The sequence below is a fragment of the Onychostruthus taczanowskii genome, unplaced genomic scaffold, assembly GCF_017590055.1.
Source record: "Onychostruthus taczanowskii isolate IOZ18803 unplaced genomic scaffold, ASM1759005v1 scaffold20, whole genome shotgun sequence".
NCBI classification, from domain to species: domain Eukaryota; kingdom Metazoa; phylum Chordata; class Aves; order Passeriformes; family Passeridae; genus Onychostruthus; species Onychostruthus taczanowskii.
The window spans coordinates 2,251,759-2,277,186 of record NW_024499240.1 but is presented as its reverse complement, the minus strand read 5'-3'; the positions used below and the strand labels follow the sequence as shown (position 1 = coordinate 2,277,186).

The window sequence follows — 25,428 nt, the reverse complement described above, 5'->3', positions numbered from 1 at the left end:
GCTGATGGCCCCATCTTGGTGCTTTGCTAAACATTAATTATGGAAGCTGTTAAATGTACTGTGATACATGTATTCTTCCACCTATAATCCTTGAAGGCGTTAGAGAAAAAGAGTTTTACAAGTTTTGGAGGACATGGTTACAAGAAAAGTTTGTTGGGTCCTTGAAGGCTTTAGAGAAAAAGAGTTTTACAAGTTTTGTAGGACATGGTTACAAGAAAAGTTTGGGTGTTTGTTTGTTGTTTTTTTTTTTTTTTTTTTTTTTTTAATTGCTGAAGGAATATCTTTCTAAAGTAGTTTTGAAAATACCTTGATTCCAGTGGAGTGGGGAGGACTTAAAAGTCTGTCATTCTCCAGTCCAGCAGGTTGTTTCTGAAAGTACCATTGGAAAGCAAATATGCACTGAATCACTGTTCTCCTGTACTCATTTGCATGTATCTCTTGTTTGTTAGCAGCTGTTTCTCACTTATCATTCTCACTTATCAGTCACTTACTGTGATTTTAGTGTGGTGCATTTATATAGGATGGTTTTCTGGGATCCTTGATTGTCAGTTCTTGCTCTGGTCATCTTTGATATTCTTACTCATTTCTAATAACTGAAGTTCAGCTTTTAAAGCCAGTCAGTGTATAAAAATTCACAAGAAAGAAGGTAACCAGTAACTTATTGGATACACTGGTAAGCAGAAAGGTCACTACAGAAGTAGTGTCTGCCTTCTGTAGTGTCTGCTCTGGCTCCCTCCTCCCTGGACATGCCCTGCTCTGCCAGCCCTTTTCTTCTTATGGTGGGATGGATGTACTTGTTTTATTAGGGATTAGAAGCACAAGAAATAAAGTATTCCCACTTTCTGCCTTGTAACTGAAGCAGGTTGTGCTATATACAGGAGATGCATTGAAATAAACTTTCTGGTTTAGCAATGTGAAAAGGGAGGAGCAGTTATTATTCTGCATTTCTCATGGTATTCCTCAGGCTGTTATATATCATTTAGATTAAAGCATGGGAGTATATTGCATTCTCCTATACCTCTTCAGACCATCTGATAACTGTTTTTTCACACCTTGGAGTACCATTTCTGTATGTTTTTTTTGTTTTATTGTTCCTCCTGCTTTTGTCTCCTGAGGCAAGTGTTATCCTGCCACTTAAGCAGGCAGAAGCTTTCCTCTAGAAAGGAAATATCTGTTAGCTTTCAGTTGTCATCTTCTGGAAGTGCGGCATATGCACCAGAGAGTCCAGCCCTGCTGCTAGAAATCAGAAGACAGTTTGCTTATGGGACATTTGTCCTTTAAGATGAAGGGAAATAGGAATGATATTCTAGGGTAAATCGAAGGGGAAATACTCACTGTTCACAATAACTTCTAACACTGAGTCATTCTTAATTATTTTTACAGAACTGTATCATATGAAAATTCTGCTTTAACTTACTGCTTAATAAGTATATTCATTATCTTTGTTATCTAGAATTCTGCTTCATCTGATGGTTCTTTGTAGAAGCTATTTCCACATTTGGCTGTGCTACCAGATTACTTGCCTCTGTTATGAGATTACATCTAGAATTTAAGATTTCTGATAAAGCCATACCAGCCTAACCCTGTGTTAATTTTCTCAGAGACACTTCAGCATTTTTTCAACATACCATTTGATTGCTTCAGACTTTTATTTTCATAATATCCTTGTGAGACAGAGCAGGTGATGGATTTCCTTGTTCATAGTTGTAACTGAAAGATGCAGAGGGTGTCACAATGAATTTGTCCTTACCCAACTCAAGAAAAATTATTGAGAAATGATCTGATAGTGCTATAACCTAATTCAGTTCCATAACATGCAAAGTTAAGACATTATTTTTGGTCTATTTGAATATCTGTCATATATTCTGTTTATAGTACAACTTTATTAAATGTATTTCAGTAGCAGCTGAAAATACTCAGCCTATCTTAATACTCTGTTCAGCGTGTTCTTCATTAAGCACTGAGGGAACAAGGACATACAGGTACTGACTGCATCTGACAAATTCTGTTGGCCATTCTTCATTCTGGGAAGGACATCTTACATCACACAGAGCTTCTCAAGAAATGGCATTTATCTACTATATTGTCATTTGGCTGATTTCTCACTGTTGGTATTAAGCACCTAGATAATTCTGGAATCCCTAATGCAAAAACTGCTTAAAATGTGACTTCCTCAAACTTCATTTCTCCTGCACCTTTCAAGTGGCTAATGCACAGTTTCTGAAAATAAAGTCCCCTGTAACTCAACATGGATATAAAAATGCCAAGCTTTGCAAAATAACTGTTCTTAATGAGTAACAGAGTATTTATCTCCACTGTTAGAAGTTCCCACTAAATGTCAAATGAGGTAACGAATCCACATGTCCCTGTTGACCTCAGAAAAAGCTTCACACAACAAGAAGTACCCACTCTGTTCAAGTACTTGGCATACTTTTGTGCAAACTGGTTTTCATTTTCTTTTTAGTGGCTTTTCTGCTGGGGGTTGGCTTTTTTTTAAATTGTGCTTTTTAAACCTCAAAGATATTTAGAGTTGGTGTCTAGCAGTAATTATTTAGTCTTGGAAGGGAAAGGACTACTTGAATTAAATGTTTGTTTAAGCAGCACATCTTGTTATAGCCTGCTTAATTGTCATCTGTTGTGACAGTTCCATTTGTTTTTTACAGGAAGCCCATGATGGACTTGCTGATCTTTCTCTGTGCACAGTATCATTTAAATCCATCAAGTTATACCATAGAGTTGGTATCAGCAGAAAATAGCCAGATTAAATTCAAACCCAACACACCAGTGGGAATGCTTGAAGTAGAAAAAGTGATTGTAAAGGCGAAACAAATGGATAAGAAGAAACCTGCTCCAGTTATACCAGAGGTGAGAATTAAATTTAAGCATATTGAGGAATTAGAATTACTGCTGTATTCAACAAATTGAGCTGGTAGCTCATCCTCTTGTTTCAGTGTTTCCTGGTTTCTTTCATCCTCACCTTGAAGCTCTGTGAAATGTTTTATTCTGTTTTTTATATGCTTCTCTTAAGAAAAATACATCTCAATTTGTTACAGCAAACATCTTTGCTGCTGCAAGAAGGAAATCTTACAATATTATTTGAAGTCCCATGCTTCATTGACCTTTTGAAAAATTCTGCAGATGAAGTGTGGCTGAGGACAGCCTTGAACAAACTGAAAATCAACATCTTGTACCATCTGTCATGCTGTGATATATGTGCCCTTCTGATTTTATGTTCATTTTCCTTTTATACATACTGTTCTCTCTTGGCTTTTTTTATATACCCTAAAGAATGCAGGAGCTTTAAGAAGTACTGAACTAATTTCTGGGTGTTGCCTAAATCTTTTCCTTCCACCTTGTTGTTGTGCTGTGTAGAAGAATATGGACTTTTAATTTATCTAAAGCACTTAGAGGGCCAGGAGAGCTCTTCTGCTGCCCTTCTGCTTTCCTCCTACACCCGTGTTCACGAGCACTCGCTTGTGGCGCATCACCTGAGTCTGCAGCTGCCCAGCGTAACCCTCCAGGCACGTACCCTGCTGCACAGGCAAATGGCGCTGCTGAGGGAGAAAGCTGTCTGCTTCACATGTCCTTTTCTTGCATGGAAGGGAAGAGAAAAATAGTTCTTAGTTTCTTATGTAATGCTTCTGAACTCGCAGCACTGGTCAAGGTGGCCGTAAGTGGAATTCTGGTGATTATTGTGAGGCTGTTGTAAAAATGCCATTTCATTCAGAATTTGTGCCTGTACTTATTTGGAATTTTCTTCTCTTTAGCAAACAGTAAGGGTAGTGATAAACTACAAGAAGACACAGAAAACAGTGGTAAGAGTTAGTCCACATTCACCCCTTCAAGAGCTCATATCAGTTATCTGCAGCAAATGTGAGTTTGATCCTTCACATACTCTACTACTGAAGAGTTACCAGTCTCAAGAACCCCTTGATATGACAAAATCTCTTAATGACCTTGGACTAAGAGAACTATATGCCATGGATGTCAGTCAAGGTAAGATAACTTCTGTAAATTGCTGTTATATGAAAGATAATTACTTAATAATTGTATACAAGTTGTTGGGTTTTTTACTTATGAAAATATTTTCTAGAAACTTAATATGTATTTCATTGGTCTTCTACAAAATTGAAACTGACTCCTGTGTACCTGGACTTTTGTTTTCAGAAGTACTGTATAAAAGTTTTATTTTCTAACCAAGTGTCCACTACCAGCAGAGTTGAGTACAAATCCTGACTTTAACATAAAGCCTTCTTTTCCTTCCCTCACACTTTCCCCAAAAACTCCAACACCCTACTTCTCTTAGCACCTACACAACGTCATGATGACCTGAAAAGAACAAATGTTAGAGAAAATTAGTTTTCTTTAAAATAATTAAAAATCTTAAAAGCATTAGAGTATTTGGATGGTCTTTATGTCTATTTTTGAGTGCTGCTTGGTAATTTTTATAGATTGTGAAGGAATAATAATTGGTTTTTTTTAATTCTGATCCACCAGGGACACAATGTACTAACTTTCTAATATTTTGTACAGCTATTCCTAGGCCAGATTTTAACTTCATCTGAACAGGTGACAGGTTTACTATACTGTAATTAAAAATTTTGTACAGTGTGGTTTGTTCCATTTCAGACATTTCTCACAGGAAATTTTACCTCAGTGTGGAAAGCAATAATACTAATTGGCTCACTCCTGATATTGACCCCTGTTTTATTTGCTTGATTTTATTTCTGCTTAAAACTTGTGGGGCTTCTTGGGTTTTTGTTTGTCTTTGCCCCTCTTTCTACCTAAATATGGTAACCTTACTGTTTGGTGGTTACAGTTTCAAGAGTTTTCTCAATTTACTTGCTAAAGGTCAGAATAACAAATTTGGACAGTATTTCATTTTTCTGTAGAGAAAACAAAAATTAAAAATCTTTCTTTTCCACACTGGAAACCAACATATTTTAAGTTGCCTAAACGTGTTACTTTGACTACATGTGCTCCCAAGTGCATGATTTGTGTTTTGTCTGAGTATTTACTGCTTTCATCTACAGACTGGAAAAGCTGCTTTTTGCATGATATGATGTGTGTTTTAGCAGGAGGCAAAATCCTTAGGTGGGCATACCAGGGCATATATGCTTTCCACACAGCAGCGCCCTGCTGGGAAATTTAGATATTCTTCAGTTCTCTTAAGATGAAGTAGTTCAGTGTTTCAATTTTGCAAATTCAAGGTCCAAAGCTCTGAATTTTCCATTATATTTATAAAAGTAAATGGTGGGGTGTATCTTTTACTTAATATAATTTAAGTTCAAGTTTTATTAATATTAATATTTTAATTTTACATCCTCTTTGTTTTCCAAGTTTGGACTGCCTAACCATCCAAATGGGAGCAAACTACTCTACATACTGATTTTTCTCTTTGCTTCAGAAGTATAAGTGAAGCCTCCCTGCTTATGTACACAGTTGCAGTCTGTGTTGCATGTCTTCAGGCTCAAGCTCTGGAATGATTTAAATATTAGGTGGTAAAGATGCGCATCCTTTTACTTCTGCAAAGTACCCAGTTAATTTTGCACTCATGTTGAAGATCCAGCTTGGCCTTCTGTGTTTGTATGTTGTTACTACAGCCTTGATTCAGATTCACATTTTCTGTCTTTCTTTTTGTCTCTCTGTAGCCACATCACCAGTTGATTTAAATTTACCATCTTTTCAAGGTATGGTTTATTGAAATAGGCAGTGAAACTTAGCACTTACAGGACATTAGCACCCGCTCCTATTACAACATCTGCTTAACTGTGACATGAGTAATATCTCTTTCCTATCTTAAATGCATATTACAAATGGTAGTGCAGAATTGGATATACACAGCTATATAGAAAGTATTTTTGTCTAGTTTTACCCTAGATCTATTTATTCAATTTAGGGTCATGTTTATATTGATACTTTTACCAGACTTGCTGATTTCTGTTGCTCATTACACGTGCATTCAATAGGATTTATTTAAGAAAGTTCATTCTAGTAAAATTTTTAAAGTCATTCATGAGATTTACAAATCCTCTGCATGAATAAAGCAATTTAAGGAGGATAAATTCTGCAAGATAACGAGAATAGATTTGACTGTTGTTACTATGACTGCCATGCAGTTATGTGTGCACAGATTGAGTGTTTGGGTGATCTTTCTCCACAGTTACACCATGTGCAGGCTGGGACCTGGCTTGTCCCACTTCACACGTTGCCATAAATTTAAGCCAGTTGGAATGGAGAGCTGAAAAGTCTGATTCTCTTTTTCCCTTTTACTACCTTTGTGATATGAACCATAGCATATGACAAGTGGGGTGGGCTGGATTATGTGCTGCTATTAAGAGCAGCTGAAACTCCTCTGTTCTGAGAAGCAGAGGAAGAACATGGATGCTAGGCAAACTGTTTATTTTCCCACACCTAGAAAAATTGTTAATATAGGTGATTTATGATGTGTTTTGTGTATCACTGCAGGAGGTTTATGACACGGTGAAATAGTAAGAATGCAGGAGAAATAATCTTTGCATGAAATAATGTCTAGAACTATTGTTTTCTATTTTAGGCTCCTACCAATCTGAAAACATAGATGTTCTGAAAGAGAAAGAAAACAAAGGATTTTTCAGCTTTTTTCAACGAAACAAGAAGAAAAGAGAACAAGTAAGGTGTAACTTTGCATAAAGAAAACTTCTAGAAACATATGTAGATTGAGCAATCAATACTGTTGATTATTTTCCAGAAAATATATGCAATTTGGGTTTCTTTTTATTTCCCACACCTCAAGGCTGCCAGTGCCCCAGCAACTCCATTGATGAGCAAGCCAAGGCCAACATTCATCACAAGGTCTAACACTGTCAGCAAGCAGTACGACTCAAGCACCCTGCCAGCGGAAATGCCGAAGAAACGGAGAGCTCCTCTGCCGCCCATGCCCAACTCCCAGAGTGCTCCCCAGGAACTTGCACGAGCCCAAGGCAGACCTGCATCTAATATTGTGAAATCCAACAGCTTTAATAGGAATGAACAGGTCAGTTACATTTGCTTCACTTCTCTTAAAAAGTACAGACATAATAACCCTGATAACCCTGTTGTTAATATATGATGAGGTGTCACCGTCATATTTTCTGGAAAAATCCCTTCGCCAGGATTTCTCTCCTGGCAAGCTGAGAAGCCTCAGAGAAAAAGGAAAACAATATTATTTCATTTGCTTCTCCTGTGTTTTTCTGCTTTGGAATGTGGTTTGGACATTGTTTACCAACAGGTGATTGCTTCATTGGTTTCATGTGAATTGTTTTTGACTTATTGGCCCATTATGGCCAGCTGTGTTGAGGCTCTGGAGAGAGTTAGGAGTTTTTCTTTAGTATCTTTTAGCCTTCTGTCTGTATCCTTTCTGTATTCTTATTCTTTAGTATAGATTATATTCTTTAATATATTATAGATCATAAAATAATAAATTAGCCTTCTAAGAACATGGAGTCAGAGTCATCATTCCCCTCTTTGTCTGGGAACCCTGCAAATACAAGAATGAGGCTTGAAATAAATGGAAAATAAAAATTAAGTAATTACTTTTAAAAAATTTTAGCTAGAAAATAACTATAGAAATTGAATGATGCATTCTTTTAAAACTTTATAACCAAAAGTAGCTGCTGTATTTTGAAAAGGTAAAACCAACTTCTTATATAAATTGGTCTTGTAACCACCTTTTTGTTCTTTTTAGATGAATACCTTATATATTTAAATATAAGAAGGCGGTCTCACTTTATTATAATTAGTAATTTGGGTTAATTATTCATGTTAATTTTGCATGTTTTAGTTACTTGAGATAATGAGTAGTTTGTTCTTCTCAATATATTGTAGAAAAACAGTCGACATGGAGAGCAGTCTAAACATAGTTCCCAGCAAGTTAAAGATTTTTATTTTAAAAATTTGCTGTATTTTATTTAAGCAATGAGATCTGGGCTACATATTTGAGTAATCCTATATATATCCCATGACATGCAGAAGTTCTGCCTATTTGTGAGAGAGAATTCTGCCTATTTGTGAGAATTTGTGAGAATTGATGCATTAACTGCTATCCTGGTATTGTACATATTGTCACTTTTGAATTCCAATAAAAGACAAAGGTTAAAATTTTTGTTATCTATATTCTTAAATTTTTTTCCTACTTTGATTTGAATACAGTATCTAAAGGTGGTCTTTGGATATGAGGTTGTTGACATGCTAGAAAAATTAAATGCGGAACTAAATGAAATCCAGGTCTGAGGGATTAATTTTGGGTTAGACTTGGTGACAAGAAATTCAGACTGTCACTACCTTTATACAATGATTTAGTCTTTCACTGATGCATAGAACCACAAGAGAGCACTGTTTAACAGAAGTTCTGCTTTTGTGTATTGTGTCCTGCTGAAAAGCTTTATCATTTGAAGAAGAGAAAGGTTTCTTTCTGAATTTTAGTAAAGAGTAAGAAAATAATGATTTTTTTTTTTTTACTTCACCATGTTTCCCTTTTAATTGAGTTCAATTTCTTAAAAAACAGTTTGTCAATGTTAACATGCTTTAAATTATTAATATCCTATTATGTCTTAAAGTAATGTATGACTGCTTGGCTGTCACTCAAACAATTGCTTAGATTTATTATTTTGTACTGACATTTCTTAGTGATCTAAAGTGATCTGACTGAAGTTGAATAGCTTACAAAGAGAGGACATCCAGATCAAGTTATATTTTTGTGTATATTTTCTATTTTGTACTACTTTCTGCAACTCACTTGACACTTAGAGGCCTTTGGCATGCTTTTTTTGAAGTGACTTCTCTCTCATTCAAATCAAGTATTTGATTGCACGGTGATTTATAAGAAAATGTAGTGCTGGGACTTAAATGTGGGCAAATATTTACTCTTTCCTTTGAATTTTACTAAATCAAGTAAAATATTTTATCTTATGCTATCTACCTTCCTATCATCTAATGAATGAATTTGGCATAGTACATATTGCTCCACTTGATCAGGGAACTCCTGATAAGGATCCCGTAGGAGACTTCCTTGGAGAATAAAGTTGCTGCTTGGAAGGGTACTGAGACATTTTCAGAGACAGCCTTCCTGCAGTACAAAAGTAGTCCATTCTCCTAGGTGGGAATAGGAATAGACATAAAAACAACACTTAAGTGTTTTTAAACAGTCTTATTTAAATGTGCTACTGAAAGAACTCAAGTTCAAAAATGAAAGGGGGCAGAATAATTCCCAGAAAGAAATACATAGGTACTTCTTTGACATGCAGAGGTTCTCTTAGGAAAGCAAAAGCAAGCCTGGTGCTACAAGTGGCAGAAGATGTCATGAGCAGGAAATTTGTAAATTAGTGGCAAGCAGAAAGCCAAGGATTAAGGATGAGGTCATCCTCCTTTTATTTTAGCAAGGTGTTCACCACAGTCTACCTCAAATTTTTTTTTGAAGAAGTGAGACAGACAAACTGGATAAATGAAACACAAGATAGGACAAAAAGTGGCTGCAGTTCAAACAGTGGGTGTAATGGCTCCAAGTCAGACTGGTTGTAATGTGGAGTTCCCAAGAAGTTGGTAGTATGGCCAATGCTGTTAAATATCTTTATAAACAATCTACATCATGGAACTGAATCCACCTTCAACAAACTTGATTGAAGTTGGCACCGAAATGGGCAGAGAGGCAGTACTCCAGCCACCACTCAGGGAGGCAGTGACAGGCTGAATGAGATTTTAAAAAGATGCATATGAACTTCTCTATCTGAAGTGAAGTATGGGTTCAGTAGCACCGGTAAGCACCAGTACAGGCACCAGTAGAGATTGGGGTCTGATCATGTCATCCACCTTGAATCCAGTGTACTCAGTAATTTTATGCTACTGCTGCACTTTGTGTCCAGATTTGTTTCCTGCAGTTCAAGACAGAGACTGAAAACAGGCCACTATGATGTTTAAAGGTTTGGAGAAGATAAATTTTAGTGGAAAGAAGGCTCAGATAGTATTTAATCACATTTTTCTGATATCTGGATGGTTCTACAGGGAAATCTGTAGTACGTTCTTCACAAGGGTGCACGTGGCAGGATGAGAACCAATGGGCATTAGCTTCTCCAGAGGAAATTCCATTCAGACTAAAGAGCAAAACTCACCACTGTGAGAACTGACTGTTGGAATAGGTCACTCATAAGAAATGGCAGAAGCTTCTTTGCTGGAAATGTTTAAGAGATTCCTTGACAGGCTGTAGCAATAACCAATTAAAAAGTGTAAGAACTTGTTTTCAATAGAAGGTTGGACCAAATTATCTCAAAAGGTCTCACTTAATCCAGGTCAGCTCTCAGTAAATGAGGCCAGTACAATGGTCACACTAGATCACAAGTATTTCAAAGTAAACAATATAAGAATTTGGTCCGTCATATTTTCTGCTGTTGAAAATGTGTGTCCTGCTGGTAGGACTTAGTCTCTCTCAGGTTGCTCACCGGAATGATTTGTGTGTTTAGTTGGGATATTTAGCATGTCTGGGAATTTCACAACTTCAGTGTCCAATGAAGTTAATTTACAAAAGTGAACTTTTTTTTTTTTTTTTTTTTGCCTTACAGGAAGCATTTAGTTGCAAATCATACTGCTTTTAACAATGCCTAAGTTCCATAGCCTGCCCTTCAGTTTACTTGGCAGACTGGGTACATACTTTATTTCTTCTGTTGACCAGGATGTCCATCTGCATGGGTCTCATTAGGACCCATGTTACAAATCTCTTTTGTAACATCCACAAGGAAGACACAGTGAAATGTCAGTTTTGCCTGGATGAACTGTATGCCTAGGTTTGAGAGAAATGAAGTAGTAACATCAGACAACAGTGAAATGAGCCAACTTTAAGGGAACAGAGTTATCACTGTTGTCTTCCTTCAAATTCTCAACATATTGTAGTCCAGTTTCTCACAGTATGAAAAAGGGTTTTAATATTTACCTCCTACAGCTTCTCCAGTAATTTTCCATTAAAGAAACTGCTTTCTCTTTGTGTGAGTTGTTAATATTCTGATATGATGTTTGGAATTTTTTCTGCTTGCATTTCAAGGTGATTAGAATTAGTTTGTAGGGACATGGTCCTATTTTTAGTGGAGTAAATATTACACTGGATGACAGGGTACCTTTTACAAGTTATTACATAGCATGATTTGCTTATTTTTCTACATGAGATTTGGAAGATGCCTAGTAAGCTTAAATGGTTCATGTTTGTCCAGGAAATTTTTATTTCAATCAAGTGGGAAGTAAGCATGTTAGTCTCTAGTATTGAAATCTCTCCCTTATTTGTCAGTTCTAGTTCTGGGTAAGATGACTTTTGTCAGAAGTATGTTTAGAACTAGCAAGTTTAAATACACTTGCAAGTAGAGAGGACTCTCAAGGGTTTTTGCAAAGTGTTGTTGTATAATTTAGTGTGTGTATCTTCACAGCTTTCATAAAAGTGGTTGCAATTTTCTAGTAATAACATTCTTTAAAAGAAATGTGTTTGATTTTTCCCAAAATGATATGGCTGATTTTCTTCCTACTGCTTTATTCATAAGAGCTAGACTGATATGTCTGCATTTTATCCCATTAATGTTTCTCTCCTTACCCTGTTTACAGTTATTGTTAGGAGCTTGTGTAAACTATGCTTGGGTAGGAACAAATGAAGATTTTTAGTTAAAACTTTAGTTTAAAATAATGCATAGAACTTCTCAACTCTAAAAGTACAAATTGCTGTTACTTACACAACCCTAGGCTCCCAAAGAAATCTAAATCTCCAGGCTACCTCTTGAAAAAGAAAGGGAAGAAGAAGATGGGAGAATGGGAGAAGGGTGAGAAGCAACTAAACCATAAAGTACTTCTGAAAAGATATTTTTAACCATTGTCACAGGACAGTTTAGTTAGGATTTCTGTGAGGGGTGAGTTCCATGCTGAAGAAATTACACCAGAGGCTTGCTTGCCTGCAACTTGATGGTCAGCTCTTTAAAGGAGAAGTTGGGCAGTGATGTGTTGAGCACTATGGACAGCAGGGAAGTTTTGGGTAGAGTCAGGGTAGAGAGTGCTCAGGACTACCTGAATTTTGCATTAAGATGATCTGATATTATTCTGAAATGTTTCAGAATTGGTGATGAATGTTGCATGCATCCACTCTTCAGTATACCAAATACATAACTTTACTCCTTCGCTGTATTTGCTTCTCTACCAGCAAGATAAATCCTAGGAGAAAATAGTCATATTGGTTGTTTGGACAGAATATCACCAGCTGAGTTTCTTCAAATATATTCTGTATGTCTTTTCTTTCCAATGGATCAGAGGTATATTACTTCCTTTGTAGTACTTAGGACAAGTTTAAGTATTTTGGGAAGCTTAAGCCATGTAATAGAAATTGAGTGCATGAGCAAATACGTATTTCTTGATGTTACTCCTTGGACATATGCCTGCATATACAAAGGGAAGAACGAAATATTAGAAACATTAGTAGCAATGTGCTTTGCTATCCCTGTATGATACAGTCACCTATTTTCTCTGTTAAACATGTGTATAGACCAAAAGAGGTAGGATGTGGTGATACGAAAATCTCTGAAATACCCACTACCACTGTATTCGTTCCCAAATGCTTTTTGGTTTTTTGCTTCCATTGCAGCTTCACAATTACTGTGCCTTGATTACCTTTATTTGCTTTTTTTGAAATGAAAAGAAGGGCAAGGCACTATGTCTGCCACTGCTTACAGAGGCTGGACCTTGGGAAGCACTGGCATCCACTAGTGTTTGCTTTGGGTGGGATTTGGTGCCAAGTTTGAAACGAAAAAGTTTTCATATCCACCCTTGCTTGTTGCAGGATGAAGAGGGTGTATGGTCTTAAAAGTAGAACTCCTGCATATGTTATAGAAGTTATGACAGAGTTCACTGGTGTTTCTGCATAAACACAGTTAATTACTTTAGTGTTCCTAACAAGAATTTTAATTTAAATGTAACTGATAAAGCATTGGTTATGATAGGCAGTTGGTATGACACATGAACACCCAGATGTATATTCCAAAGCTTTGTCAGATATGTCTTAATAACATAATTTTAATTTTTTTCCATCTGTTTAAAGTACTATTTTCACATTACAGCCTTTGTTAGGATTTGAAAGCTCTTAATATTCATATGTTGAATAATTCCTGAGAAAATCTGTTCAGCACTTGAACCTTAACTGGAACATTTAGTACTTTCTTGAAATCTCTCTTTGCAAATTTTTTTGTTTCTTTGGATGCAAAGGGCAGTAGAAAGGCTTATAAAAATCTTCTAGTAGCATTTGTGCTCTTATGCTGAGAACATTTCCCCCCCAACACACACACTTGCTGTGTGCAGAAGGGAACTCTGGTGACATCTGCTCAGCCGAGCGAGCGTGCGCAGAGCTCGGTGCCAGAGGGAGCCCGTGTGGAGCACAAGAGGTGCAGACCTTGGAACAGGGAAATGTGGCTTTGTGCAGAGCAGAGGGGCTGCAGCCTCAGCACAGCTGCCAGAGAGCAGACAAACACAACTGCCCAACTCTGAGGAGGAAATACTTCAGCCACAAAAACCCCCTCATTTGGGGAAATAATATTGTATTTGGTATCCCCTCCTGAATAAATTCAAAGGCTGAATACTATTAATTATTTTTACTTTTTAAGAACTATTTTGGAACTGTGAATAAGAAATTACAAAAGTGTAAAGTGTTTTTTGTTGTGTGACATTTTAATCTAGAAACTGACTTGTTAAAAACTATTCAAGCATGCAAGTATTTTTAATTAGGAGTGCTGTGTTCCTATCCTCTGGTGTTCTTAAAAGAACATTTCACCTTGTGCTTTGTGTTTTCTCCCTTAAACCCTGACTCCTGCTCTGCTGTAAAAGGTTTGAGTTGCTTGCTTTGACATTAGACTGGTGGGTAGACTTGAGTGTACATTTTTGGGGAGTGGTCCTCCTTATAGTGCATTATCTGTGGCTCTGTTGTACCTGATACAAAGTGGGTGGGACAAAGCAGATGACTGAGGGTGCCCAGGGTGGCTCAGAGGATAGCTTTTCATTCAAAGCCCCGTTCATCAGTTCAGGTATTGTAATACCTGAACTGCAATCTCACAGGAGCCAACAAACACTGCCTGACAGGCGGCACCTTGTGACATCATCTTTTCTGTTGTCATTTTCTTTATAGATTTGATTGTATACAGTGAAATGCTGTAGCTTTTGGTCTTTAACATCCCACTTACTGTGGAATCTTTAGATATTTGTTCAGTGTTAGCTTTCTAAATGATAAGCATCTTTTTCCATGGAAATTGACGTGGTCAACAATTCTATTGTCTGATGGTTTTGAAAGGATTGTCAGTGAAACAAGAACATGTAGGTGTCTTTATGCCTTCTCTGTTCTTTGATATTGTGCTTTGTGGAGCGGGCTGGTTAATTGAAGCACAGAGAAGTTCTCTGGAGATGACCCCACACACAACTGCTGTGTGGATCCTTCTAGACAGAAATGAATGTCACTGCAGGATTTTATTATACTGTTGAGTAGACAAGTGATAGGAATCAGAGTTACTACAGAAACAGGCAGCTGTGTCCAGTTCCAAAATGCATTCCTTTATTGCTGGGATCCTGAACACTGTCTGATAGATGTGGATGTAATTTTCTTCAGCATAAGGCAAACTGTAGTTAAGAATGGCAGGCAAATTTACAACCACTGTCTTTCTGAGACAGAGAATGTGTTTCTAAAAACAGCTTAAAATGCAATTGGACTGCTATATCATAAAAATATGAGGTCTTCAGCAGGTATTCTTTGTCCTTTTTAAAATTACTTTGATTATTTGTGAATTAAGTTTTTTTTTCACTTTTGCTACAATAATGAGGACATTACTACGCTGTAACAATACTAGGTACTGTAACTTTTTTTTTTACAACTTACTAAATTTAACTGTGTTAAATATTTTAAGATTGTTGTACTTGACAAGTTTTGAAATCAGGCATTCTAAAAATTTTTATGCAAGTTCAGGTATTTCAAGGAGGAAAGAAGTTCATACTAATTATGTATACAGGCCAATTAGGACTGCTGTTGAAAGAATGGAGACGGAAACACTGTGTTATGCTGTTGTGGTAGGATGTAGTTGAAACTTCTTTCCACAATGATTTTAGCTACTTTTAGAAAAGATTTATTTTGGGGTTGTAGAATAGCCTTTGGGCATAAAAAAATTCAAATTCTCTTTTAGACTCTGTGTAACGACTGATTTTCTTTTATTGCTCTATGTTGCACATCTGTGAATATATTCAATTACTTGAGAAAATCTTTTTTTTAAAAAACAACTCCTTGGAGGAATTAAGATGAAAAACACAATACATTTGGTAATATGTTCTCTCTTTCCCAAATGAACATTATAAATACTTTTGGAGAATAATTACTGGAGCTATTTTACTGTTTTTCACTGATTGCTAATAATCTTCCTGCCCTGTCTCCCTTGGCAGGCCCCTGTGGGATTAGTGCGGAAAGGTTCCCTGCCGCTCAGCGACACCGCTTCCGTGAACTCCTCGCTACGCAGGATGAAGCGCAAGGCGCCCTCACCACCCTCCAGAGCACCAGAAGATCAAAGTGAAAGCAGTAATGAGCCTGGTAATCTTTTTATGCTGTTTAATTGGAAGGCAACAGAAAGTATAGCTGGCTAAACATGAAGGTAACGCCACCTTATGAGATCAGAACCTCAAGTGAGCAACCACAAAACTGCAGATGCAGCGAATGCATTTATTTATGTTGCCTCACCGAGTGGGGAAGCCTCGAAGCAGCGCCCAGGCAGAGGTGCCCAGGTGGGAACCCAAGTGGGAACACCGGCACCGCAGAGCTCGGCCCGTGCCAGACCACTGCCAAACCTGCTCCCTTCCTCTGTGTCAGGGATTCACACGGGTGTGCTAACCACAGGGCTTTGATCTCGCCCACAGCAGGGCAGGAATCTCCAGCATGTCTCACATGATGCCTTGTAAATCCAATCACAGGCCTATGTTATCTGAACACAGGTGTTCCACTTGTCAAACACACAAGATTAAAAAGCAATTAGTATCATATATGTGGGGTTTTGCGCCCCTACTGCAAGTCACTTGAGTGTGTTTACAATCATCCTCATCAATCTTCTGTTATTTTCCCACAAGTGTGAGAAAGAGAGGTATTTAGAGCCTGCAGATCAGAAAAAAACCCCAGACAATACCAAATTAATTATAGTTAGGTTAAGTATAGAATTGTGTTTATGTTACTCAGGTGGACTGCTTCAGATGGGGAGAAAAGATTAGCTTCTCTGGGTCAGAGAGAGTATAATAGCAAATGGGCTGACTAGAAGAATCTTAGAGAAAGTCCACTTGTTATTTTATATTTCTTCTGTTTGATCAGAAATTTGGGTTTCTGGTTCAAAAATACCTGAGAGTTGAGATTAAAATATCTGGAAAATGTGACAATGAGCACTGGCAGTTTCAGAGGAATTTCTTGAAGAAATCACTAGTCTGTATGACCATAATCTAACGTTTTATCTAGAACTTTTGTTGGTGCTGAAAGCGAGAGGTGGTAAAGGTTATTCCTTCACTTTTTGCAGTAACAGAGTCAACAGAAGCAGCCTCCACTAAAGTGGAAAGAAGAGCCACTGAAATGCAGCCTGAAACAGGTTGGTTTTTTCTCCAAAAGTACTGATAAAATTGACTTCATAGTAAGTTATGATAATTCATAGCAATAAATTACTATACTATAGATGTGTCATAAATATGGAACTAATTTTAGTGCTTCAGATCAATTAAGTTTTCCTTTGAAGTAAAAATGCGGCTTTCTAAAATAAAAATATATTACCTTTGCTGTCTACAGAAACAATTACAATATATTTTGTATTGCTATCTGTGCTTTACATTTAATAAACTAAACATTATCCCTGATTTCTCTCCTTCCTTATAAGTTACAGAGAAGAACTATCCAGAATTTCTGTGATTTTTTTTTTTTGTACCTCATAACAAGCTTTTCAAAAGCTAAAGCCCAGTGTTGTTTTTAGAACCCTGCCTTGTGCTGCCCTTGACCTGCATAACATAGGGGCAGGAGCAAATCTGTGCCTGGCTTTTGGTTGGCATCTGAACAGCCTTTGAAAACATAAGTTGTAAATCTAAACTGAGTGCATAAATAGTTGTTTATACGTTAAATTGTTTGTTGGGTGTTATGGGAAAAATGTGATTTATGAAAGTATAGCTGTTTAAAATACAATTATTTAGCTGCTGAAAATAATGCTTTTTTTAATTTATGCAGTTTGTACTGTGAAATACTGTTGTTTGTAAGCACCAGACTGTGGGGTTCAGTTACACTATACAGTAACTAGAAGTCTTCTAAAATTTGCAAAAGCCTTTAGAATAATCAGTGCCAGTGCAGTCTGAAAAAATAACTCTTCAATGCATTTAATAAGAATGAAGTATATAAATGCTAAGCCTGTGGAGTGCCACTGTCATTATATGAGGCTAAGTGCTCAGTTACTATGCTAGTTGACAGGAATTTTTAAGTAGCTTTCCAGCTGTTTTATTCTGGATGCCAGTCAAATTGTTTGGAGTGGTAAAACAAAAATGTACCACAAGAGCTGCAGGTCATCTGCTAGGCAAATATTTTTCCCCTGGCAAAGAGGGAAAAACAAAAAATAAGTAATCAGTAAACTTGGGCTTGGTTTGTGTTTAGGGCAATTTATGTAAATTATTGGAAAAGACATGAAGTAGAAACAATATGTAACGTACTAAATGGGAGTATGAACCTATACTGTGGAGTCTGGGGTTGAAGATCTCACAAAGTTGTAACCTTTCCTTGTCTTAGCTGCTGCAGCAGATGAAAGAGAATAATTAATTCTGAGTGAGTGGTTTGTTTGTTAGTACTGAAGTTTGTGTTTTGAAAACTGTCCATCTACTACATGCAATGGGTCTAAGATGAGCAGGTTTATCATACTGTGATTTTAAATCAAATTTTTTTAGTTCTCTTATACTTGTTTCTATCTTAAGATTGTTGATCTGTGCTAGAATTTTTACCTTTCCCATCACTTTAATGTCCAAGTGCTGTGTAGATAAACAACCCTGAACTTCAAAGAAATTACTTGTTTATTTTTCCATAGATTTAGAAACTTCTGCTTGAGGCATTTGAGGTCTGTAATTAAATATTTTAATTTAAACTGTAATGAAAAAAAATAGAAAAAGGTAATCATCTTTACTGGGCTTTAGGGCAGTCTATGTTGAACTCCTGGATTTACCTTTGCAGTTAGTGACAATCTTCAGTCTCTAGTTTTCCTCATCTCTTCGTGCTGTGTCCTTTGCTGAAGACTTAATGCAGTGCAGGTTTCCCATGGGATACTGCTGCTCTCTGGTGGCATCTCTGAAACTGTCATGAGGCCTGTGTATAAAGGGTCCTTTTAGGAAAGCCCCTCGTGCTGTGAGAACCAATATTAACAGGCAGCAAAATCAGATGCAGTACACCTGTCCTGTTCCTAATCTGAAAATTATTCATGTTTGGGTATTGTTTTAAATTGATAAAATAGTTCAGTATCACTTAAATTGCAAAAATGGACATAATTTTAACTTTACCAAAACCCAGGAGTTCCTTCCATTTGCATTAATGCTGCTTTGATTCTCAGTCATCTGGGAAGCATTGGGAGTTTTTGTTCGGCTGTGACTGGCATTCCAGAATGATTCTGTTAGGTGGTGTTACTTCAGCAAATAAGAAAAAAACTAAGCTGCAAATACAGTGTTACCTTTTGCCTAAAATGAACCACTGCAAATGTTCAATTTGGTGTCTCTTAGCTACGCACTACTTAAACACATATATGTTATGCGGCGCTATATAATATGGAATAGGCAACATTTCTCTTGTGAAATGACAGTTTTCCCATGGTGTAAAAACAGTGTGTACCTTGACAAAAGTCATTTGAAGACACACGCCTACTAGAATAAGCATTGACAGAGAAGTAATGTGAACATTTGGGATTATAAACAACAATTCTCTTTATCAATTACGATATTTATTCACCTTCCCAAAGTTTAATCAATGCTTAGTCTTTCTTTTTCTAGGGAAGACAGTAAAACAGTATTCAAAATGAATTTTGAAATCAGAGATTTTTGGAAAACTTTCCATCAAACAAATCCCTTTATATAATCCTATTGGTTACAGTATTTCTTAAGCACCTTGTTAGGGGCTGTAGAGTCAAGAGCAGATTTGTGTGATGCAGTCAGGCTTTCCAGCTCTAGTGCTCATGAGCAGGAGAGCTCGCAGAACAGCACCAGCCTGTTCTCTGCTGGGCATGGGGTATTCTTACTGCTCAAAGGAGACTTGCAGTTGGTATGGCAGTCATCAGGGGCAGGTGTGTGTATACATATGTATATATGTGAGTACTTATCTACAGGTCTACCTTTACAGTGATGCACTGTGGCTGTATTGGTTTAGGGCTACTTAAAACCCAGTGATTAATGTTCTAAGAGAATAAACTATATGCAATTTATATTACATGTGGATCTACGGATAAGGTGTATAAGCAGTACGGCAACCGTATGTAGCCAGTATTGCTGTAAGTTCTTCCATGTTGCATGTAAAAGCTATAGACTGAGGGTTTGGAAACAAATCAGAATCTGAAGTGGTCCCCTAGGAAGTTACCTGCATGACGTAAGTGAAGGATGGTTGTTAAATGTTGTTTGTGTTCAAATGTATTCATGTTTTATTCTGCTGCAACAGTGACAGCCCAGGTCTGGAATGAGACCCAGTAACAGATAAAATCCACTAGCAAGCAGGGCTGGTCTTATGCTGACAGATGAGGTAGAGCATTTTTTAAGAAGTGTGAGGGCTGTTTTTGTTTGGTATTATCCATTTGTAGGTCAGGTTAGTCGACCCCAACACTTGGAAGTGTTTCAAGCACAGCAAAGAACAGACTTTCACATAGCAGGAATGTCAGGAATGTCTCCTACCAACCCAAGCTAAGTTTCCATCCCAGGAGTATAGATACAACTCAGCCTTTGTTACACTCCTCTCCAGAGGAAAAGCAGCAGACAAATGCCAGCAGTGCCTGGGCATAAAGCCATAGCAGCTCCAGAATGCTTCCATTTCTCTTGTCAGAAGTCCTAGCTATTCTTTGTTGTCTAATTCAGGTTTCCATAGAGTATTTAGACTGAAAATCTCAGTCTTTGTTCCTGTTGTTGGTGATGGCTCAGGCCCATGGTATAATAGGTCTCACCAGTAAAGGAGGCAATGTTCTAGAGAGCCAGTTACAGGCTGTGGGATAAACTTAGCCAGTTCAATGTTTGCTCACATTTGTTGTGCTTTGTTTTTTCATTTTGACAGATGTATGTTTAACTTGTCACACATGAAATGATAGTGCCATCACTAAAATGTTCCCCCAAAGTATGAGGCTGCTGGGTATGGGTGTTCCCTAGGTGGAAAAGGGGTTGTTGGATGATGACAGGAAGAGAAGGCCCTTATGACTGGTAAACCTGTAGGAGTCCCTGTAATACCAATGTGATGTATTTGTATGTACCTGTGCTGAAACCATGTGGAAGGAGCTCACCTGCAGCACTTTGCAGTCTTGCCTTTCTTTCCTTGGGGATCTAAATTGCCTCTGCATTCAGCACTATGGCATGTGTTGATCATATTGGTAAATGTGTAACTACGAAACACTCTTACAAGATTGCGATATAAAACTAAGAATTAAACAGATATTTGGCTTTTGTGGTTTCTCTGTAACTCTGAATGAGTATCTTTGGTATTGCTGAACTCTTAATAATGACCCTATTGTAAACACCAAAGTTTCTGTTCTGCACTGAGCCTTTCTCCAATACATACACTCTCTTAATACTTTTCTATAACATTGTATTTCTCTAGAGGTACTAGAAGCATTGTAGGATACCAGCTGCTAAAAAAAGTCAGTCTAACATTTTTGCCAATCTTAACTTTTTTTCTTTTTTTGTACTCTGGGATCTGCGACTTTCCAGTATTCCTTTTTGTTCTTTGTTGACTTTGGTTTACACTTGCAAATTTACTGATACTGCTTAGACTGAAACCCAGTTGTCCAAGTGCAAGGCTTGTCCCTAACAGGTGTCAGTGCACCCAAAGCTGATGGGAGTACCCTGGTCAGGTGTATTTATTCAAATACATTGATTTATTTGTGTCCTAATCCAGCAACTCAACCTTTTAGTTTAACTATTCTCTGGCTGCAAATATCAGTATTTTTATGGATTAGCACTTTTTAATGAGCTTTATTTTTGTACTGTAACATGAAGTACTGCAACAGACACTTTTAATATGGTTAGGGTGGTTATGGGAAATTTTTCATAGTGCTGGTGAAACTTGTTCAACTCCTGGGCAAAATTGGTATTTCAGTTACTCTTTAGTTCTTGATCATTTCTACTCTGATATCTGTGTATTTTAAAACTCACTGGAGAGCTAATGGAAGTACAAGAAGTCTGGGTAAAAGCAACTGTCCACCTCCATGAATTTTGGGGTTATGAGATAAATAAAAATATATGTAACAGTCTTAATTCAATACTTGGGTTAAATATGGAAAATGTTTTACAGTAGGTACACATATAGAACCAGATGGACAGTAGCATGGTGGTCAGCATATTCTTGTGTTAAGAGAGAGAACTGAAAAGAATCAGAGAATTTTGTGAAGTCTGAATGGATCTCTTAAATTTTAAATTATTTTTTAAATTTACCTGAATTATGAAAAAAAGAAAAATTTGTTTTCCTTCTTCAAACTACTTTTAGGCTGTCTTGAACAGTCCCTTTTAATCTACAACCTGCATCGAGAGCTGTGGGTTGGTTTGGGTTTTGTTGGTTTGGAGATATTTTTACTTTCTTTTCCTTTCTTTTGTTATTGTAGATGTAAAGAGCTCAGAATACAACCTGGAAGAAATTGATGAAAGGGAGGAGATAGGTGTGCAACAGGGAGAGGACAGTGGAAGTACCAATACCTCTCCTGGGATAGGAGAGGTTACTGCAGCCTTCAGCTCTGCTGAGGTATCCCTGGGAAATGACAAAAACGATCCTGCTTCATCAGCTCCTGCTCCTGGCAGTGTTCCCACAGACAACTTGCAAAGCTTCAAGGAAGAAAAACAAGAAAATATGAGCACAGATGGCAAGTAAGTACGTTTTGTGACAAAGAAAGAAGCATTGGGGGGACAATGGGGGAGGCAAATAAAATGCAGAGTCCTGTTTCATTGTGAAGCACAGAATAGAGAATTGTGAGAGAGGAATGAGCTGTAATGTGCTTAGCTCTCATTGTAGCACTCTTCTGTGCACAGTAATTCATGCAGCTTTTCAACAAAAATGACAATGAAGTGTTCTGCAGTTCTGTTTAATCTTCCCTGTCCTTACTACTCGAACAGCTGGAGCCCAGAAAAGCTGAACCCAGTTCTAAAATGCCCAGTGTATTTACTAGAGCAGAATGCTGCAAAAAATTTGGATTGATTAGTTAAATAAAAATGTACAAATTCATTCTTGCAGATGGGGTGAAATGGATACATCAGCCATTTCTGTTCTTTTGAGCATGATTCTTATTGCTTCCATATTTGTTTTGGCTTTAATTTTTATTTTTTCTTTTCCTTATATGTGGTCTTGACCTGTCTCAATCCATTTGCTCTCAGGGAAACAAGTTAATTCAGCTTTTTTAAAGAATAAACACATTAGTTTCCTTAACTACTCTTTTTCCCTTCTGGTGATGCTGTACCTTTGCCCTTCAGCATGTTTGTTAAACTACCTGACTCAGCAGGTTTCCAACATGAGTTAGTGCTTGCTTGAAATAAATGTTGATTGTCCAGAGAAGTCCCATTGTGTTAATGTAATTCACTATTTCTCTGTTCCCTGGGGCAACTAAGCTGGCTACTGTTCCCAAATTAAATTGAAAGAACTATTTCGATTATTGTACTGAAGCCAAAACGTGTGACTGCCCTAGTAGCCAAGAACTTTCAAGGTAGTAAAGAGAGGTTTAACTTGTATTTGAAGGGACGTTTTTGTCCGTCCAAAGCCACATATGGCTTTGCAAAAATCTTTGATACTCTGTCCTGGTGAATATTGTCCCAGTTGCTTGGGTGTTTCTCCTCTTTATAGAGCTAATAAATTGTCTTGAATTTGCAATTTGTCAGGCCTGTGTTATTGGGCCAGTTTGCCTAATTGTCCAGGGGATTTTTCTTTCCCTTTCCCCCTATGAAAGGTTACTACCAATTCATGTCTTATAGTCCTGGTGATGATCAGGTAGAAGGTACTGCACTCTGGCTTTAGAGTTTGGCAGCTGCTTCCTGAAATATCTTGGGGATTTCAAAATGAGGAGTGGGGTTTCTCTGACATTATATTTCTGGAAAACTTTACATAATTTTCATCTTATGTATAAGATCTAGTTACTTTGAGAAGTGTTTCTTTTTCATCCAGCCTGGGATACATGCAAACTATTCCAGTTGAAACCACTGATTTCTGTATTGATACTCCGTGGTGTTTTGTGGCTTTTGGGTTTAGTGGGTTTTGATTTGATTTTTTAAAAACTTCCTATTAAAAATCTAGTACAGCCTATTGTTAATAGTTTTAGCTCAGTCACTCAGCTTTGTTGAAAGGAGTGGAGCTAAGCAAGAGTAGAGAGTGCAGGACTAAGCTGTAACTTTCTTCCAGCAATAATTTTGAGAGCATATGCTCCTGTTCAGCAGTTTATGGGACACTTACAGTGTGTTTGGAACTATACAGACAACACGAGCATGGATGGTTATTGAGGAATGTATAATTTTAAGTCATTCAAAGCAGATGTGTCAGCTCAAAGCACTGGTTCTGACAACTAATGCATTTGATGTGGCAAATAATTTGGAATCTTCATAATGCCAGTATTTCTAATGACATATTATAAAAATACCTTAAATAAAGTTTGAGGTTTTAATAACTTTTTATTAAGAAATTTTTAAGTATTTTTGCCTTTTTTATTTACCTTTTGAAGTCAAGGACTTAATATGTCCCTGCCAGCCCAAAAAAAAAAGTTTTTATTCAGCACTTTTGCAGTTCTCTTGTCCCCCATGAAATGAGGGAAATAGATATTGTATATGTTTCTAAGACATTTAGAATGCAAGTAACGTGTTGTGTGTGTGTGTCTTTGCTGTTCTCAAGGTTTTTCTTGAAAGGGACTACTTTGAGAAGTCTACTGCTCAGTTCATGTGCTCATACACAGTCAATGTCTCATGCAGTGTGGTGGGGACAAAGTCAGGGACACATTTCAGATTGGGGGGTGTCAGAACACTTTATATGTGTGAAGAACCATTGTGGCTTCACTGGAATGGAGTGGCTGTTGGAAAGTGGGTTCTTCAGGCTGTGCGTGTAAACAAAAGGAGGGGGAGAAGAGAAGGGAAGACTGATCATCTGCTTACACAGAAGCAAGTGGAGCTGCATGTCATTTTGGTAAAATATCATGGCAGCATTTCCTCTTTTTTTTTTTTTTAAGTCGATTCTGTTGAGTATTCCAGTGTTTGGCAGAGCAGTTCTGTTTTGTCCATCTGTGTTTGGAGAATATTGCCAGTTCTCTTGCATCATTTCTTGTGTTTACTGAAATGAATGATACCAGCATATTTAATGTACTGTTGTGCTTTGCAGAGGACTACAGACTAAGATAAGCAGCGAGGATGCTGGATTTCAAACAGACAGGAAGCTTAAAATTTTAGATCAAAATAAAACTGATGGTGAGTAGTTCCTGCTTGTTGTTAATACTTGAAGCTTGAACTTTCCTATTCCTTTGAAGAAATGGCTATATAGTCAACTCTTGGACTGTTATAATCAGATTATTTTCTTTACACTTGCTCTAGCTCTGTTGTATTTTCTTTGAGATGAGGTGGCAAGTATTGGCTGCAGGTTTTGGGTTTTGTTTTTAATATATTTTGGTTTAAGCAGTAGTCAAAGCTGCATCATGCTGTTATAGGATGGTGTGGGTGGGACAGTAGTGAAGAGGGGGAAGGCTGGACACACAGGCAATCCTGCCAGTGGGGTGACATGGCTGCCACATCCCACTGGGGAAGAAGAAGCCATCAGTTGTTCTTTGCTTAGGAAATTAGGGTGCATTTTCTGCATGAAAATGCAAATATTTTTAAGCACAAATAAAATAAAGTGACACACTGATCTGAAACAAAATGACGACATCCTGTGCATCTAATGAGTCATAAATTTCTCTGTGGATTTAGTGGCCTGACTGATTTATTTTGCTCTTTTGTGACACTGATTTTCAGATTTATATATTAGGCCTTCTATTGTCTTTTATACTCAGTACACCTCTGTTAATAAATCATAACAACACAAGTCCTGTTTATATGTGATATAAATTTGAACTACCATTTTATAGCATACATGAAATGAGGTTTTTTCCCCCCCATAAAATACCACTCCATATGTCTATTCCTGAAAAATTTAATTTTTACCAATATTGTGTTTAAAACAATTTGACTAAAATATTCATG

General features: G+C 37.2%; 1 protein-coding gene across 6 annotated transcripts in view; it reads left to right on the top strand.

Moving 5' to 3' along the window:
• COBLL1 (cordon-bleu WH2 repeat protein like 1) overlaps positions 1-25,428 on the top strand; it is a 78,178-nt gene that overhangs the window by 45,050 nt on the left and 7,700 nt on the right. For all 6 annotated transcript variants that reach the window (XM_041403438.1, XM_041403437.1, XM_041403442.1 and 3 more), the window contains exons 3-11: positions 2,664-2,865; positions 3,768-3,996; positions 5,652-5,690; positions 6,557-6,651; positions 6,776-7,015; positions 15,445-15,589; positions 16,554-16,622; positions 21,834-22,092; positions 24,575-24,660. In XM_041403438.1, the coding sequence (XP_041259372.1) occupies positions 2,664-2,865; positions 3,768-3,996; positions 5,652-5,690; positions 6,557-6,651; positions 6,776-7,015; positions 15,445-15,589; positions 16,554-16,622; positions 21,834-22,092; positions 24,575-24,660 (1,364 nt within the window). The remainder of the gene's footprint in view (positions 1-2,663; positions 2,866-3,767; positions 3,997-5,651; positions 5,691-6,556; positions 6,652-6,775; positions 7,016-15,444; positions 15,590-16,553; positions 16,623-21,833; positions 22,093-24,574; positions 24,661-25,428) is intronic.